The 16,045-nt window shown below is 47.2% G+C and overlaps 1 protein-coding gene across 1 annotated transcript in view; it reads left to right on the forward strand.

The window, feature by feature from the left end:
• The window catches only part of abcc4 (ATP binding cassette subfamily C member 4 (PEL blood group)), a 443,243-nt gene that overhangs the window by 375,414 nt on the left and 51,784 nt on the right, over positions 1-16,045 (forward strand). The window contains exons 26-27 of the mRNA XM_070892652.1: positions 2,791-2,880; positions 6,423-6,595. Coding sequence (XP_070748753.1) covers positions 2,791-2,880; positions 6,423-6,595 — 263 coding nt within the window. The remainder of the gene's footprint in view (positions 1-2,790; positions 2,881-6,422; positions 6,596-16,045) is intronic.

Genomic DNA, 16,045 nt, shown 5'->3' on the forward strand with positions numbered 1-16,045 from the left:
ATGAGGTTCAACATTGATGCCCTTGGACTTTCTCGGCTTGTGTTTCATCATCATAGGCAGTCCCTCGCTATGAGGATGACTTGCTTCCACGCCGAAAAGGGATGAGTTCCCAGATGTTTCAGATCCCGAACTACATGTTGAAGGGTGGAAGATGCCTGTGCGTGGATTTTTTTAACGTGGGGTGACCGTTGCACACCAGCCACCACACGGGGCTTGACAGAGCTAGGTCTTGGTCCAGTGGCAAGGGTTAACCAAGACGACTGGAGACTAGATTTGCTAACGGACATAGTGCGCGCACATATCGCAGTGTGGGCTGGTCCGTGCTGCCCCTGGACCCAAACTCATGCCTCCCCTGGGCCCTGATCACATCCCTCTACAATCTCTCGCAGCTCCCTCGCCCCGACCTCGCCGCTCCTGCTGTACCTGCCCACGCTCCAATCACCGACCTGGACCTTGATGATATCCCTCTACAATCTCTCGCCCCGACCTCGCCGCTCCTGCTGTATCTGCCCACGCTCCAATCACCGACCTGGACCTTGATGATGTCACTCTTCGCTGCCGTCGCCCTCCTGCACCAGCTCTCGCTGCTCCCTGGAGTAGTACGCCTCCACGCTGCTCCCGGGGTCGCTCAACTCTCCTTTTATGGCCACCCCACATATTTTAAATCCTGCATCTGCCAGTTGTTAGTCAGGACTTGCAAAATGTTTCCTGCTGGAACAGTCAAGGATACAACATTAGGTGGGGATGTGTTACGCTGGATCCTTGCCCCCCCCAGCATCACTGCCACCAGATGTAAATACAGGCAGGTGATACTAACTGTGAGCATAACGACAGGGTGATGTCATTATTGCCTCGGCAATGTGGGATACTATTTATGCCAGCATTCTAGAGGTGTCCAGCAAACTAGGAAACGTGCTGGTGATCATAGGACCAAAGGAATATGGTCACTGCCATATGTCGGTATCAGTAGTGGAATGGCAGTTTAACATCAGAATTTCCCAATTCACTGAAGTCTGCTAACCTTGTAATGAATGTGAGGCCACCTAGTCCTTTATACAGGGGCTGGGCCCTGCACCAGCAGCCCTCCCCCTCACCCCCCCCCCCCCCCCTCCTCAGTGATGAGCTCCCAAGTGCAGTTGAGAATCCCACTGGAACCCTCCCCCAAATATCTACCTGCAGCTGAGCCTGATACTTTGACCCATCAGCTGGCTAGGTACAATGTGTCCTGCCATATTTACGCCACAGATCCGGCTGGGAAGGAAACTCCTGCTACATTGATGCACAGATCCTGGAGAAATGTTTTCCTCCAGTTACTAATTTAAAGAAAACAAAAACTCAAATATAAAACAAGGAACACAACTCCTTACTCACACCTTTTGCTCTAAAATGAATCAACAAATGAATTTATATCCCTTAAACCCTTGCTTATCTGCAGAACTGACGTCAGAATTTTGAATGACTTCAAATCACACAGAAAGAGGCAGTAAGATGGGTTAATTGTCCAGTGTATTTGTATTGGCAAGGTATAAATAGTTAACAGATTTCTGATAATTATTGTAGTAGTCCTAAATATAACATCAATGTATGTCTTAGTGACTGTAAATTTATTTTATCTTTAACTTCCCTTATCTAATCCTGACATACTTTATGGTATTACTGGACTATAAAACGCATTACTCCACTGTCAGTGCCACGTACATTGGAGCTGCTCCTGATAAGATGGTTAAGGATTTTTTATATTGTATTGGAGTGTAATACAAATAAGCTAACAAATCCCAGAATGGAAAGTAAAATGCCCTGTTTATGACCTGTTTTGTTTATTGCATGAACATTAGTTCATTTCATTTAAGTATACAAAGGTTATGGTGCTTTGAAAATGGGAGTTTCTACATATATATTTATATTCTATTATGGCCCATGTTTAAGTTTGTGAGAAAGACAACTCTGAGCAAGCAGTACAGCAGCTTTGTTATAAGTACTGGCAATTCAACATCCATACAGATATCAGTGGTTTATTTACCAAGTGCATTGTTTGTAAAAATGGATTAATTTATTATGCAGGTTCTGCTCGTGTAATTGCCATCCTAATTTGTGTTTGTTTAAAATATCTCTTTGTTTAAAATTGAATCAGAAAATGATTTAGAAATTTTACATAAAGAAAATTGGATACAATTTTTTAAGTATCCTTTTCACTTGACGTGTTGACCGGACTATGTAGTCTGATCAGTTACTGTTATCATAAAACATTACACAGCAGTTTTACATTTGAAGGTACAATAAGAGGCTAAACACGAAACAAAACTTTTGACATTCGTCTGAAATTGGTGAGTCATGGCTAAGGGTAAAGTTTCATCTGTGCTGGTGTAATGTGGCACCTTAATTCTCAAAAGTCCTGACGACTGTAATAAAAACCGAGAATGCTGGAAACACCCAGCAGGTCAGGCAACACCTGCAGAGAGGGAGACAGAGTTAACGCTTCAGCTTGATGACTGAGTCGACTAACTTATCCGTTTTCCCATTTCCCACACCATTCATCCTTGTCATTTTTCACTGAGACTTGTACTGAATCAGTAGTTTTGTGCTGGAGCTATTGCCCACAGATATTCCACATTCATTTTACTTGAGAACCTTATAGCGAGCAGAGAAAATACTTTTATTCCATTACCCTGTGTATACTCAACCCTAAGTCCAAGAGATGAAAGCACAATGTGAAAATCTTACGCAACTATTACCAATTATTAGTAGAAAATACAAAAATCTAAACAGTTACTTTTTTTTGCTATAATTCAGGACCCTGTTTTATTTACTGGTACCATGAGACAGAACCTTGATCCTTTTGATGAGCATACTGATGAAGTACTGTGGAATGCATTGGAAGAGGTAGGAACTAGATTGGAAAACCATAATACGCTTTACAGACAATAGGGTTTGCCCAAGCTTGTTTTTATAACTTATTCAAAAGCAAAATACTGCAGATGCTGGAATCTGAAATAAAAACAGAAAATGCTGGAAATCTCAGTGGGTCAGGCAGCGTCTGTGGAGAGAAAAACAGAGTTAGCGTTTCGGGTCAATGCCCTTCATCAGAACTGGCGAATGTTCGAAATGAACAAATTCTTAAGGAGCACTGAAAGGGGGAGGGAGGAAAGAACAAAAGGGAAGGTCTGTGATAGGGTGGAAGGCAGGAGAGATTTGAGAGACAATAGGGATGATGGGCCGACTTGAGATGGGAATGGCAGGTTAGAAAAAGATTAATTTAGAGAGGGTGTGAATGGTGGGATAATTACCAGCTGCCATGGGCAACAAAGAGAGAGAAAAAATACATCAGAGCAAAATACGGGCAGAGGTTAAGGTCTGAAATTGTTGAACTCGATGTTGAGTCCAGAAGGCTGTAAAGTGCCTAAACAAAAGATGAGGTGTTCCTCGAGCTTTGTTGGAACGACATCCTGGTCCATTCCACAGTCACCCCCAGCACCCCTCCCATTCCCACAGCACCTTCCCGTGCAAGTACAGGAGATACAACACCTGCCCTTTTACCCCCTCCCTTCCCACTGTCCAGGGTCCCAAACACTCCTTCCAGGTGAAACAGCGAGTTACTTGTACTTTTTGTGCTGAGCACCTCGAGTCTCATCACCGAGAGCATGCAGAAATCAAGCGCAGGCAGCGGAAAGAGCGTGCGGCAAACCAGACTCCCCTCCCTTCTCTCAACGACTATCTGTCCCACCTGTGACAGAGACTATGGTTCTCATATTGGACTGTTCAGTCACCCGAGAACTCATTTTAAGAGTGGAAGCAAGTCTTCCTCGATTCCGAGGGACTGCCTGTGATGATGATGATGTATTACTATCAATTTAGTATACTGTATTTGCTGCTCACGATGTGGTCTCCTCTACATTAGGGAGACCAAACGCAGATTGGGTGACTGCTTTGCAGAGCACCTCCATTCAGTCTGTTAGCGTGACTCTGAGCTTCCGGTCGCCTGTCACTTTAATTCTCCAATCCATTCCCACTCAGATATCTCCGTCCTTGGACTCCTGCACTGTTCCGATGAAGCTCAACACAAGCTTGAGTAACAACTCCTCATCTTTCGTTTAGGCACTCGAAATGGCTGCACGATGGTAGCCCGGACCACGCTAGGCCTGATATACTGGAGCCGACCCAAGAATCGGCAAACCAGTAAAGATGGCAGCACTGGCACCTGCCCTGAGAGCATACGGTCAGCTTCGCAGTCCGCGGGGCAGTAAGGGGTCGCCGCGCACAGCAATGACATCATCAGCGGTTACGCGGCAGCCCGGGGCGCTGCCCGCGGTGTGCGGTGCTGCCATGACAGCGCCTCCGCAAACTGCTAGGCAATTTCTCCCTCCCCCTCCCCCCACCCAGGTTTCTGACGTACACCACCCCCAAGTTCTTGATCTCCCCCCCCCCCTCCCCACCCCCATAAAGTTTCTGACCTGGATCTTGGATCATGTTCTCGCTCTCAACGCCCCCTCCCCCCGCCCCCCTTTAGACCTGAATCACGTTCCTCCCCCATCCCCATTGTACTCTCCATGCTCTTTACCCCAACCCCTGAGTTCCTGACCGCCCCTCTCCCTCCTCCCCTCTCCCTCCTCCCCTCTCCCTCCTCCCCTCTCCCTCCTCCCCTCTCCCTCCTCCCCTCTCCCTCCTCCCCTCTCCCTCCTCCCCTCTCCATCCTCCCCTCTCCATCCTCCCCTCTCCCTCCTCCCCTCTCCCTGCTCCCCTCTCCCTGCTCCCCTCTCCCTGCTCCCCTCTCCCTGCTCCCCTCTCCCTGCTCCCCTCTCCCTGCTCCCCTCTCCCTGCTCCCCTCTCCCTGCTCCCCTCTCCCTGCTCCCCTCTCCCTGCTCCCCTCTCCCTGCTCCCCTCTCCCTGCTCCCCTCTCCCTGCTCCCCTCTCCCTGCTCCCCTCTCCCTGCTCCCCTCTCCCTGCTCCCCTCTCCCTCCTCCCCTCTCCCTGCTCCCCTCTCCCTGCTCCCCTCTCCCTGCTCCCCTCTCCCTCCTCCCCTCTCCCTCCTCCCCTCTCCCTCCTCCCCTCTCCCTCCTCCCCTCTCCCTCCTCCCCTCTCCCTCCTCCCCTCTCCCTCCTCCCCTCTCCCTCCTCCCCTCTCCCTCCTCCCCTCTCCCTCCTCCCCTCTCCCTCCTCCCCTCTCCCTCCTCCCCTCTCCCTCCTCCCCTCTCCCTCCTCCCCTCTCCCTCCTCCCCTCTCCCTCCTCCCCTCTCCCTCCTCCCCTCTCCCTCCTCCCCTCTCCCTCCTCCCCTCTCCCTCCTCCCCTCTCCCTCCTCCCCTCTCCCTCCTCCCCTCTCCCTCCTCCCCTCTCCCTCCTCCCCTCTCCCTCCTCCCCTCTCCCTCCTCCCCTCTCCCTCCTCCCCTCTCCCTCCTCCCCTCTCCCTCCTCCCCTCTCCCTCCTCCCCTCTCCCTCCTCCCCTCTCCCTCCTCCCCTCTCCCTCCTCCCCTCTCCCTCCTCCCTCTCCCTCCTCCCCTCTCCCTCCTCCCCTCTCCCTCCTCCCCTCTCCCTCCTCCCCTCTCCCTCCTCCCCTCTCCCTCCTCCCTCCTCCCCTTCTCCCTCTTCCCTTCTCCCCGCTCCCCTCTCCCCTCTCCCCCCTCCCCTCTCCCCCTCCCCTCTCCCTCCTCCCCTCTCCCTCTCCCTCCTCCCCTCTCCCTCTCCCTCCTCCCCTCTCCCTCTCCCTCCTCCCCTCTCCCTCTCCCTCCTCCCCTCTCCCTCCTCCCCTCTCCCTCCTCCCCTCTCCCTCCTCCCCTCTCCCTCCTCCCCTCTCCCTCACCCCCTCTCCCTCACCTCCTTCATCTCTGCCCTCCTCTCCTCCCTCTCCCTCTCCTTTCTCCCACCCCTCTCCGATCCTCCCTCCCTCCCTCCCTCTCTCTCTCTCTCTCTCTCTCTCTCTCTCTCTCTCTCTCTCTGCCATCCGAATCCCTCACGCTCCCCTTTCGATCCCCTCTCATCCCCAGCTCTTCACCCCAGCCACCAAAGGATCCCCTGACCTTCTCCTTACGCAGCCAAGGAAAGCGTGGCCCTGGTACAGGCTGTAATTGTTGAGTACTACGCATACTCGACTTCGGTAAACTGCGCGCATGCGCAGAGGTTGATGGAGTGTGAATGCATGGCTCCAGGTACCCTGCACATGCACCGAAGACTGCAAATATGTTCATGCAGATAATCACTCCGAATATTTATCCCTCAACTAACATCACTAAAACAGATTATCTGGTCATTATCACATTGCTGTCTGTGGGAGCTTGCAGTGTGTAATTTGGCTACTGCGTTTCCCACATTACAATAGTGACTTCACTTTAAGAATTACTTCATTGGCTGTAAAGTGCTTTGGGACGTCCAGTGGTCGTGAAAGGCGATGTATGTATGTCATTCTTTGTTACATTGTATGATTCACTTCATAGGTGCAGCTTAAGGAGGTGGTTGAAGAATTGCCACGTAAGATGATGACAGAACTTGCTGAAGCTGGTTCCAATTTCAGCATTGGACAAAGGCAACTAGTGTGTCTTGCCAGAGCAATTATTAGAAAAAGTAAAATACTTATCATCGATGAAGCAACAGCAAATGTGGATCCGAGGTAATGACCTGTATTTCAAGTGCAATGAGTGCTGTAAGTGATCATACAGCGGTGATATAACAGCACTGTAAATGCTGCTATCAAAGCATGTATCAACTGTGATATCTTCAAACCAGGCTTTACCTGATGACTTATTTAACTTTTTGGTCATAAGCAACCAAGAACATAGAGGTACATATTTAAAAGTGCAGTATTGGAATTTAAGTTGAATTACGCAAATAGATATTTTGATTTTGACACTCATGTAGCACTACACACTGAGCCTAAACAGCTGCCACATCCTTGAAAATCGACCATTATTTAAGCTTGCCCAGAAGTACAGTGTATTGTAACTGATGTAAGAGTGGATTAGTAGCCTTTTTTAAAAAGAAGTAGATGCTGGAATAAATCCTTTCAGACTCTACTTGTGCCATTCAGCACAGCAGTGGAAATTTAGAGAGTTCGTAACTGTCCATCAGGAGTTCATGTAGTATTGCCTTGAAATTGTCTAACATTCTAGGTGTGTTAATGAGCTTAATAACTTACGATGAATACTGGAGTAATTAGATGATTAATTGTAATCGCTTCACATAACAAAGTCATAGGAATTTGAGAAAGTAGGGGATGGGAACATTCTATTTTGTCCATGAAATTTATTCTAATTCATTTCCACCAGCTGGCAGTGAGTATCACAAATATGTTTTCCTTAGTACAACATTGGATTTGAGTAGCTACTGTGTAAACTAGTTCCTCACTACAGTACACTGATATACCATCATCATAGGCAGTCCCTCGAAATCGAGGAAGACTTGCTTCTACTCCAAAAGTGAGTTCCCAGGTGACTGAACAGTCCAATATGGGAATTACAGTCCCTGTCACAGGTGGGACAGACAGTGGTTGAGGGAAGGGGTGGGTGGGACTGGTTTGCCACACGCTCCTTCCGCTGCCTGTGCTTGGTTTCTGCATGCTCTCGGCGACGAGACTCGAGGTGCTCAGCGCCCTCCGGATGCTCTTCCTCCACTTAGTGCGGACTGGTCTTTGGCCAGGGACTCCCAGGTGTCGGTGGGGATGTTGCACTTTATCAGGGAGGCTTTGAGGATGTCCCTGTAACGTTTCCTCTGCTCACCTGCCCACAATGGTTTTATATGAAAGACCCATATAAAAATCCTGTTATATTTTGTAGGACATCCAAAGTGATCTTTTGAAAGAGATTGTAATCTATTTATTTAATCTCAACACTTTTTTCCTATCATCTCTTGAAGGCATTGATTATTTGCTGAGGGCTGGTTCCAAGGGCTCAACACCAAGTACATTGCTTAGGCAGCCATTATTTATGTCTGTGCCTTGACTATGACTCTGAGCAGGCTCTATAACCAGGAGTATCACTGTCAGGCCTGATTCCATCTTTATCCGGTAAGCACACACAAGTATTTCAAATAGGGATCACTACATACGAACTTACGAAAAATGGCAGACAGGTAAAGACCCTCTGGCCCATTGAGCCTGTCCCACACAATTGCGATCCCTTGTGTATCACAACATATACACCCCACCCCACCCCACCCCAAACCACATGATCTCCTGGGAGAGGCAAAAAACCCAGGCCAATTTGAGGGGGAAAAAAATCTGGGAAATTCCTCTCCAACCTATCTAGGCAATCGAGACTAGTCCAGGAGATCACTCTGGCTATTAAATTCCCTGCAGTACCCACCTTCTGTAAGAGGCGATCTCCGCAGCCAGAAACAAATCCCGCTTTCGCTTGAAGGAATTCAGTGAGTCTGCATCCACCACATGAGAGGGCAGCTTGTTCCAGAGGTCTACTGCTCTCTGGGAAAAGACCCACCTCCTGACGTCGAACCAAGATCTAGCCTTATACAACTTACATTTGTGCCCCCTGGTCCGCCTAACACATTTAATTGCAATAAACTGTCAGCTGGAACACTATCTATTCCCTTCATTATCTTATAAACCTCAATCACATCCCCCCTGAGTCTACACTGCTCTAAGGTATAGACACCCAACTCTCTTAATCTATCTTGATAACTAAGATGCTTTAGACTTGGAATTAGTCCAGTGGCCCTCTTCTGCACCCTTTCCAGAGCCTCAATATCACCCACCATGTGAGGAGACCAAAACTGGACCAAGTATTCCAAGTGTGGCCTGACTAAAGTCTTGTACAAGGACAAAACAGTACGCCTCGTCGTGTACTCCATTGTCCTATGGATACACCCCAACACCCTATTTGCTCCAGCTATCACTGCATGGCATTGCTCGTGTACCTTTAAGGATGTATGCACTAGAATGCCTAAATTTCTTTCTATCTCCACCATCTTTAATGCCTTTCCCTGGAGGGTGTAGGAATGTTGAGCATTTGCCCTGCCCACATGCATAACACTGAACTTATCTAAGTTATACATCATTTTCCAGTCTTGAGCCCAGTCTCCCAACACATTAAGGCCTGCCTGAATCAGATGAGTCTCTTCTACAGTTCCAGCACTCGCACAGATCTTGGTATAATTTGCAAATTGTGCCGCCAATCCCTGAATCCAGATCATTCATAAAAATAGTAAAAAGCAACAGTCCCAACACTGATCCCTGCGGGACACCACCGGTCTCTAAACAAATCCAAATCCATCTATAACTGCTCTTTACCTGCATCCTGCCAGCCAGTTCTGTATCCACTAATACCAGAGGCTCCGATCTTATAGAGAAGCCTCTTGTGTGGTACCTGGTCAAAAGGTTTTTGGAAATCTAAGTAGACAATGTCTACTTGGCTTCCCTCATCCACCAACTTTGTAACTTCTTCAAAAAATACAATTAGAGTTGTGAGACATGACCTGTTTTTTATGAAGGCATGTTGGGTTATACCTAATAAGTCCCTCCCTACTCAAGTATTCATATATTACATCCCTTACGATTCTTTCAAGCATCTTCCCTATTACTGATAAACTGGGTGGGCCTATAGTTACCCGGGTCTGCCTTGTCACCTTTTTCAAAAAATGGGGATTACATTAGCCTCCTTCCAATCTGTAGGAACCATTCCAGAGTGCAGTGAGCTCTTAAACATACAGGCCAGGGACACACACAACACATGTCCCATCTCCCAGAGGGGCTCACACAGCACATGTCCCATCTCCCGGAGCGGCTCACACAGCACATGTCCCATCTCCTGGAGGACCCTCACACAGCACATGTCCCATCTCCTGGAGGACCCTCACACATATAGGTCTCTGACTCTTCACATAACTGAAAAAGCTCTTCCCAATCCTGCCACAGTTGTCTACAATCCTTTTTTCCATTAGCCTTTTTGCTGATCTGATAGCAGCCTTAATTTTCTTTAGTTCTTTGTATTCAACCCTATTTAGTTTAGTGTTAAATTTATTTAATTTATAGAAACATTTCTGTTTATATCTGATTTGTCTTTGTACAGAGCCAGTCTGCCACCTTGGCTTTTTCTTACCACATTTCCTCCTTTTGATTTTGGGTACATGTTTGTTTTCCACATTTTTAATCTTATTCTTAAAAACGTTCCATTTATATTCAACATCGGTCACATCACCACCGAGGAGGGTTGGCCAATTTACCCATTCCAAATCAACGGCCATTTTGGAGAAGTTTGTCTTTCTGAAATCCAGTACGAGTTGCAGGTTCCCAGTACATTTAGTTCTACGAGCCAATTGGAACCGTATAATATTGTGATCACTGTTGCCCAGATGTTCCCCATATTGAGGCCTGATACAAGGTCAGACTCATTACTAAACACCAGATCCAATATATGATTTTCCCCAGTTCATTAACATGTTGAGTCAGGAATCAGTCTTGTATATTTTCAATACGTTTTTTAGCTGCACCTCCCACCACAACAGCAGGTAAATGCCAGGAAAATTAAAATCACCCACCAAACAGAGGTGGCATTTTATATTAAAAACATCAGTGATCTGTTTCCATAACAACTCATCACGTTCAAGTGTCTGACCCGGGGGCCTATAACAATTACCGATAATTAATCCCTGCTCATGAGCTCGGTCCACTTGAACCCAGATAGTTTCAGCTGTACCTGATGAGACACTATCAAGTCTCTCTTTAGCTGTTAGATTCTCACTGATAAAAATAGCAACCCCACCTCCCCTCTGACCTACCCTACCCATTCTGAAACCCTTGTAGCCCTTTCAGTGAATTTCTGTGCCATCATTGTCATCTAGCCATGTCTCTGAAATACACAATGTCTAAATTCTCCAACACAGCAGAGGATTGCGATTCTAACAATTTGCTTCTAACACTCCTTGCATTTACATAAAAGCAATGTAACGGTCTCCCCTCTAATTTCTTAGTTATTAATTCTTGTTTGCTTCCTACCTGGTTCATCCATGTAGTTATCACGTGCAGTAAGCCGAACTTTGAACTGATCTGCACTATCCCCATGCTGAATTAGTTTAAATGCTTTCTGAAAGCATGCTCAACACCCTCTGTCAGCCTTTTTTCTCCCACGAAGTTAAGATGGAGGCCGTCCCTCCTTATCCAGCGGACATCTCCCAATCATCGATGAAGTGAAGCTTCTGCTTCTTGCAGAGGTCCCGAAACCAGATGTTCACAGAGAATCATAGAAATATACAGAACAGAAGGAGGCCATTTGGCCCATCGTGTCCGCGCCGGCCGACCAAGAACTACCCAGCCTAATCCCACTTTCCAACTCTTGGTCCGTAGCCCTGTAGGTTACGGTACTTCAGGTGCACATCCAAGTACTTTTTAAATGTGGAGAGGGTTTCTGCCTCTACCACCCTTTCAGGCAGTGAGTTCCAGACCCCCACCACCCTCTGGGTGAAGAAATTTCCCCTCATATCCCCTCTATACCTTCCCCAATAACTTTAATTCTATGCCCCTGGTTGTTTATCCCTCTGCCGAGGGAAACAGGTCCTTTCTATCCACTCTATCCAGGCCCCTCATAATTTTATACACCTCAATCAGGTCTCCCCTCAGTCTCCTCTGTTCCAAAGAAAACAGACCCAGCATCTCTAATCTTTCCTCATAGCTAAAATTCTCCAGTCCAGGCAACATTCTCGTAAATCTCCTCTGCACCCTCTCCAGTGCAATCATATCTTTACTATAATGTGGTGACCAAAACTGCGCACACTACTCCAGCTGCGGCCTAACCAGTGTTTTATACAGTTCAAGCATAACCCTGCCCGCTCTTGTGGCTTCTTAACCACCTTATCTACCTGGCCTGCTACCTTCAGGGATCTGTGGACCTGCAATCCAAGGTTCCTTTGTTCCTCTACACTTCAGTATCCTACCATTTAATGTGTATTCCCTTGTCTTGCTAGACCTCCCCAGATGCATTACCTCACACTTCTCCCGATTGAATTCCATTTGCCACTGTTCTGCCCTCCTGACCAGTTCATTGATATCTTCCTGCAGTCTACAGCTTTCTTCTTCATTATCAACCACACAGCCTATTTTAGTGTCATCTGCAAACTTCTTAATCATATCCCAACATTTAAGTCCAAGTCATTGATATATACCACAAAAAGCAAGGGACCCAGCACTGAGCCCTGCAGAACCCCACTGGAAACATCCTTCCAGTCACAAAACACCCATCAATCATTACCCTTTGCTTCCTGTCTCTGAGCCGATTTTGGATCCAACTTGCCACTTTGCCCTGGATCCCATGGGCTTTTACTTTCGTGACCAGTGTGCCAGTTGGAACCCTATCAAAAGCCTTGCTAAAATCCATATACACTACATCAAACGCACTGCCCTCATCGACCCTCCTGGTTACCTCCTCAAATTGTTGAATCCCGAGATTCGGCTATTCCTCTCCAAAGCAACCAAAGTAACAAATTATTTTCCCTCCTTTAGCCCATAGGTGCTGTGGTCAGCATTGATGGGCCCAAATTTCCCCAGGAGTTGCTCCGTTTTTTTGGAGCAACTAGATTTTTTTGGAGCAACTTAAAAATCGTAATTCTCCCCATTTTGCTCCAGTGTAAGTGAGTTAGTTAAGTTTTTTTTTTAGTTTTGTTTTTTTTCAAAAGGGGCTGTTACCAACCACTTATGCCTGTTTTAGCCATTTAAGCAAGTTTAGCCAGCTAAAAGTTACTCCAAACTAACTTAGGCCAGCGTGTGAGGCCACTTGTGTCAGCTCAGAAAAATCTTGCGGTGAAATAAGAAATCAGTGCAGGTGGTCAGAGATGGGGGAGGGGGAGTGAGAGGATTCTGAAATACACTAAACACCTTCACATCAGCACAACATCTTCTTCACAACATCTTCACAACATCATCAATAATAAATGAAAAATAAATCAATCAGTAAAAAAGAAAAAGTCCTACCTCGCTTACTGCAGCGCACTGGCAAGTCCTTAGCCAGGGTTAGAGCGGCAGGCACATCGCGGCTCTCCGACTCTCCGACTCTAAAGGCTGCCCGGATGTGGGCTGGGTTGGTGTCTCTTCCCCCCCGATACAGTCTGTCCGGAACGAAACGAGCAAGGTGGGTCAGCAGATGAGAGTCGTGTTAGAGTTGAACGGCCACCAGAAAACGGCCGCACAGAGAAGACGTTTTGGTCGGCTTGAGACAGGGACGGCCCCGGCAGCTTGGTCTTTTCGTTCAGCTGTCTGCGGTTGGATGATGGGCAAAGAGAGATGGAGGTGTCCTGGCTTTTGATAAAACAAAAGCCTTGCCCTCGTCTTTCTGCTGCCTACTGCCGCTCCACACCGCACATCCCCGCTGCTCGTTGGCCCTGCGTGATCTTGGCCTGCGGCCGTTCTTTCGACTTCTGTCTCGTCCAGTCTGTGTGCCTGTCCGCGCTGAGCCGCTTTCTTCATTCCTCCAGCTGTTTTCCCCACACTGCTCGTCTGGCCACCGTCTTGCAACATTACACCGCAGTCGAATTTAAGTGAGCTTCCACGGGCTTGGGTGTTGCCTGGCAGCTCGTCGTCGGGACCTCGACAAACGGCCACAGTGAGCTCCGCAGGGACTGAACCGGTGATGGAGGCCCGGCTTTCTTTCCCCACGTGGTGACACTTTGGTCGCTCTAGTTACTCTCCCTTTACTTGTGGACAGCCTACTTTACGGGCAGTCTGCGTTTGTGAGGTTGCTGACCCATTGTGCATGCGTGCACACTCCAACGCGCATGCGCAATGCTGCCGGCACACTCAAATATGCTTGGCCCAAGCTCCGCCCCCCCCCGGCTGTGTTGACCCAGCTCTGCCCCCCCCCCCCCACAGCTTTTGCTGCGCCACGCCACAGGCCTGCAACGTTCCAGGAGCGGCGAGAATTACAAGGTTAGTTTTCAGCGCGGTTTTTATCCTACAAAGTCAGCGCACCTCCGTGAGGTGCACTGTTTTAAGTGTGGGGGAAAATTGGGCCCGATGTCCCTACCATCATCCTGGCTGAGATCCGCTCACTCAGTGCAGGCCAGGAATCAAACCTGGAAAATTTTAGTCTTTATGGTTCCGTTAAGTGTATCTGTTATTAGCACATCTATTGGGTAGCCTGATTATTTTTAATAAAAGTTGAAAGCTTATCAGGGATCAGTGCTGGGGCCTCAGTTATATACAATCTATATTAATGCCTTGGATGAAGGGACCGAGTGTACTGTACTTTTTGGTAGGCAGAATAAAAAAGCAAATTATTATTTAAATGGAGAGAGACTACAAAGTGCTGCAGTACAGAGAGACCAGGGGGTCCTTGCACACGAAACACACAAAGTTAGCATTTAAGTACAGCAAGTAATCAGGAAAGCAAATGGAATGTTGGCCTTTATTGCAAGGAGGATGGAGTATAAAAGCAGAGAAGTCCTGCTGCAACTGTACAGGGTATTGGTGAGGCCACACCTGGAGTACTGCGTGCAGTTTTGGTCTCCTTATTTAAGGAGGGATATACTTGCATTGGAGGCAGTTCAGAGAAGGTTCACTCGGTTGATTCCTGAGATGAAGGGGTTGTCTTATGAAGAAGGGTTGAGCAGGTTGGGCCTGTATTCATTGGAGTTTAGAAGAATGAGAGGTGATCTTATTGAAACATATAAAATTCTGAGGGGGCTGGACAGGGTAGATGCGGAGAGGATGTTTCCCCTCATGGTGGAATCTAGAACTAGGAGTCTAATAAGGATAAGGAGTCGCCCATTTAGAACGGAAATGAGGAGGAAGAATTTCTTCTCTCAGAGGGTCGTGAATCTGTGGAATTCTCTGCCCCAGAGAGCTGTGGAGGCTGGGTCATTGAATATATTTAAGGTGGAGATAGAGAGATTTTTGAGCGATAAGTGAGTCAAGGGTTATGGGGAGCGGGCAGGGAAGTGGAGTTGAATCCAAGATCAGATCAGCCATGATCTAATTGAATGGCGGAACAGGATCGAGGGGCCAAATGGCCTACACCTCCCCCTAGCTCTTATAATTTGAACCCCGTGATAAGAACATATCATGAAATGCAGGCTTGAAGCCTGTAATTGAAAAAGATCATATGAGGCCAAAGTTTTTATTTGGGACTTAATTCCCTCATGTTTAGTTATCATTTTACGCAATGTATATACAGTGTCGTAGTTGGAATTTAAAATAAAATTAGAATAACTGCTCAGCTGAAGGTTGGATCAGGAGGTCGGACAAAGATTTGGGACAATGGAGGGGGCAGAAACTGACCCAATCCTTCCGCATTATGTCACTGATGAAACAGAATATGTTGCAGATGGTATATATTTGTTCTGCTGTCATTACAGCATTTTGTTGATTTTTAAGAAACTTCTGTTGAGTAATCCAATTTCATTATATGCCATGTGTCCACTCCCAGAGACAAACCAACTGAGATACAGCAAATTAGTTATGGTATCTCAATACCTAACTTCTTGCTTTATTCTGCATCGGGGTCAATCAAGTCAAATGGGGTTTGCAGTAAACTGACCAATGGATTGGTGTCTAACATCTATTGGATAGAATGTGCTGTCTCTCCCGAGGGTGGATCCTGTGTCTGCGGGCATTCTCCGTGTCTCTAATTCTGCACGTGATTGGCAGATTTATTTGATTTTAAAAGATACATGTTTGATTTCCTTCGTCTTTCTCAAAACTTCAAAGGTGATGAGCCCCGAGGACCAATTTTATAAAATGGTGCTTGTGGAGGGCGAGGCTCCCATTTGAAGTGCAGATTTGTAACATCGGTCCTTATCTCTCAGATAGCTTGCAACAGTGCTTCTGAGGTATTGCGGTCGAGAGGCTGGAGACTCGTGAGTCCAGTGAAACCCCACATATAAGTTATTTTAAGGATGCTATCCCAAATCTATAAAATTACTGAGAGAACTAACAAAGTGTCTTGCCATTTATTTGTTGTGTATTGAGGAGGCATTGCCAAGTTCTGTAAACTTCTCTATCTATCTGTCTATTGTAAATTCTTGTGTTTTTGGCTGAATCACATCAAGCCCTACCAAGCCTCACTTTCCTCTGCCAAACTATCCACTACTTCACAATCATCCTGGAGGCCAAAATAACCCCCAA

The sequence above is a fragment of the Pristiophorus japonicus genome, chromosome 10 (genome assembly GCF_044704955.1).
Source record: "Pristiophorus japonicus isolate sPriJap1 chromosome 10, sPriJap1.hap1, whole genome shotgun sequence".
Lineage (NCBI taxonomy): Eukaryota > Metazoa > Chordata > Chondrichthyes > Pristiophoridae > Pristiophorus > Pristiophorus japonicus.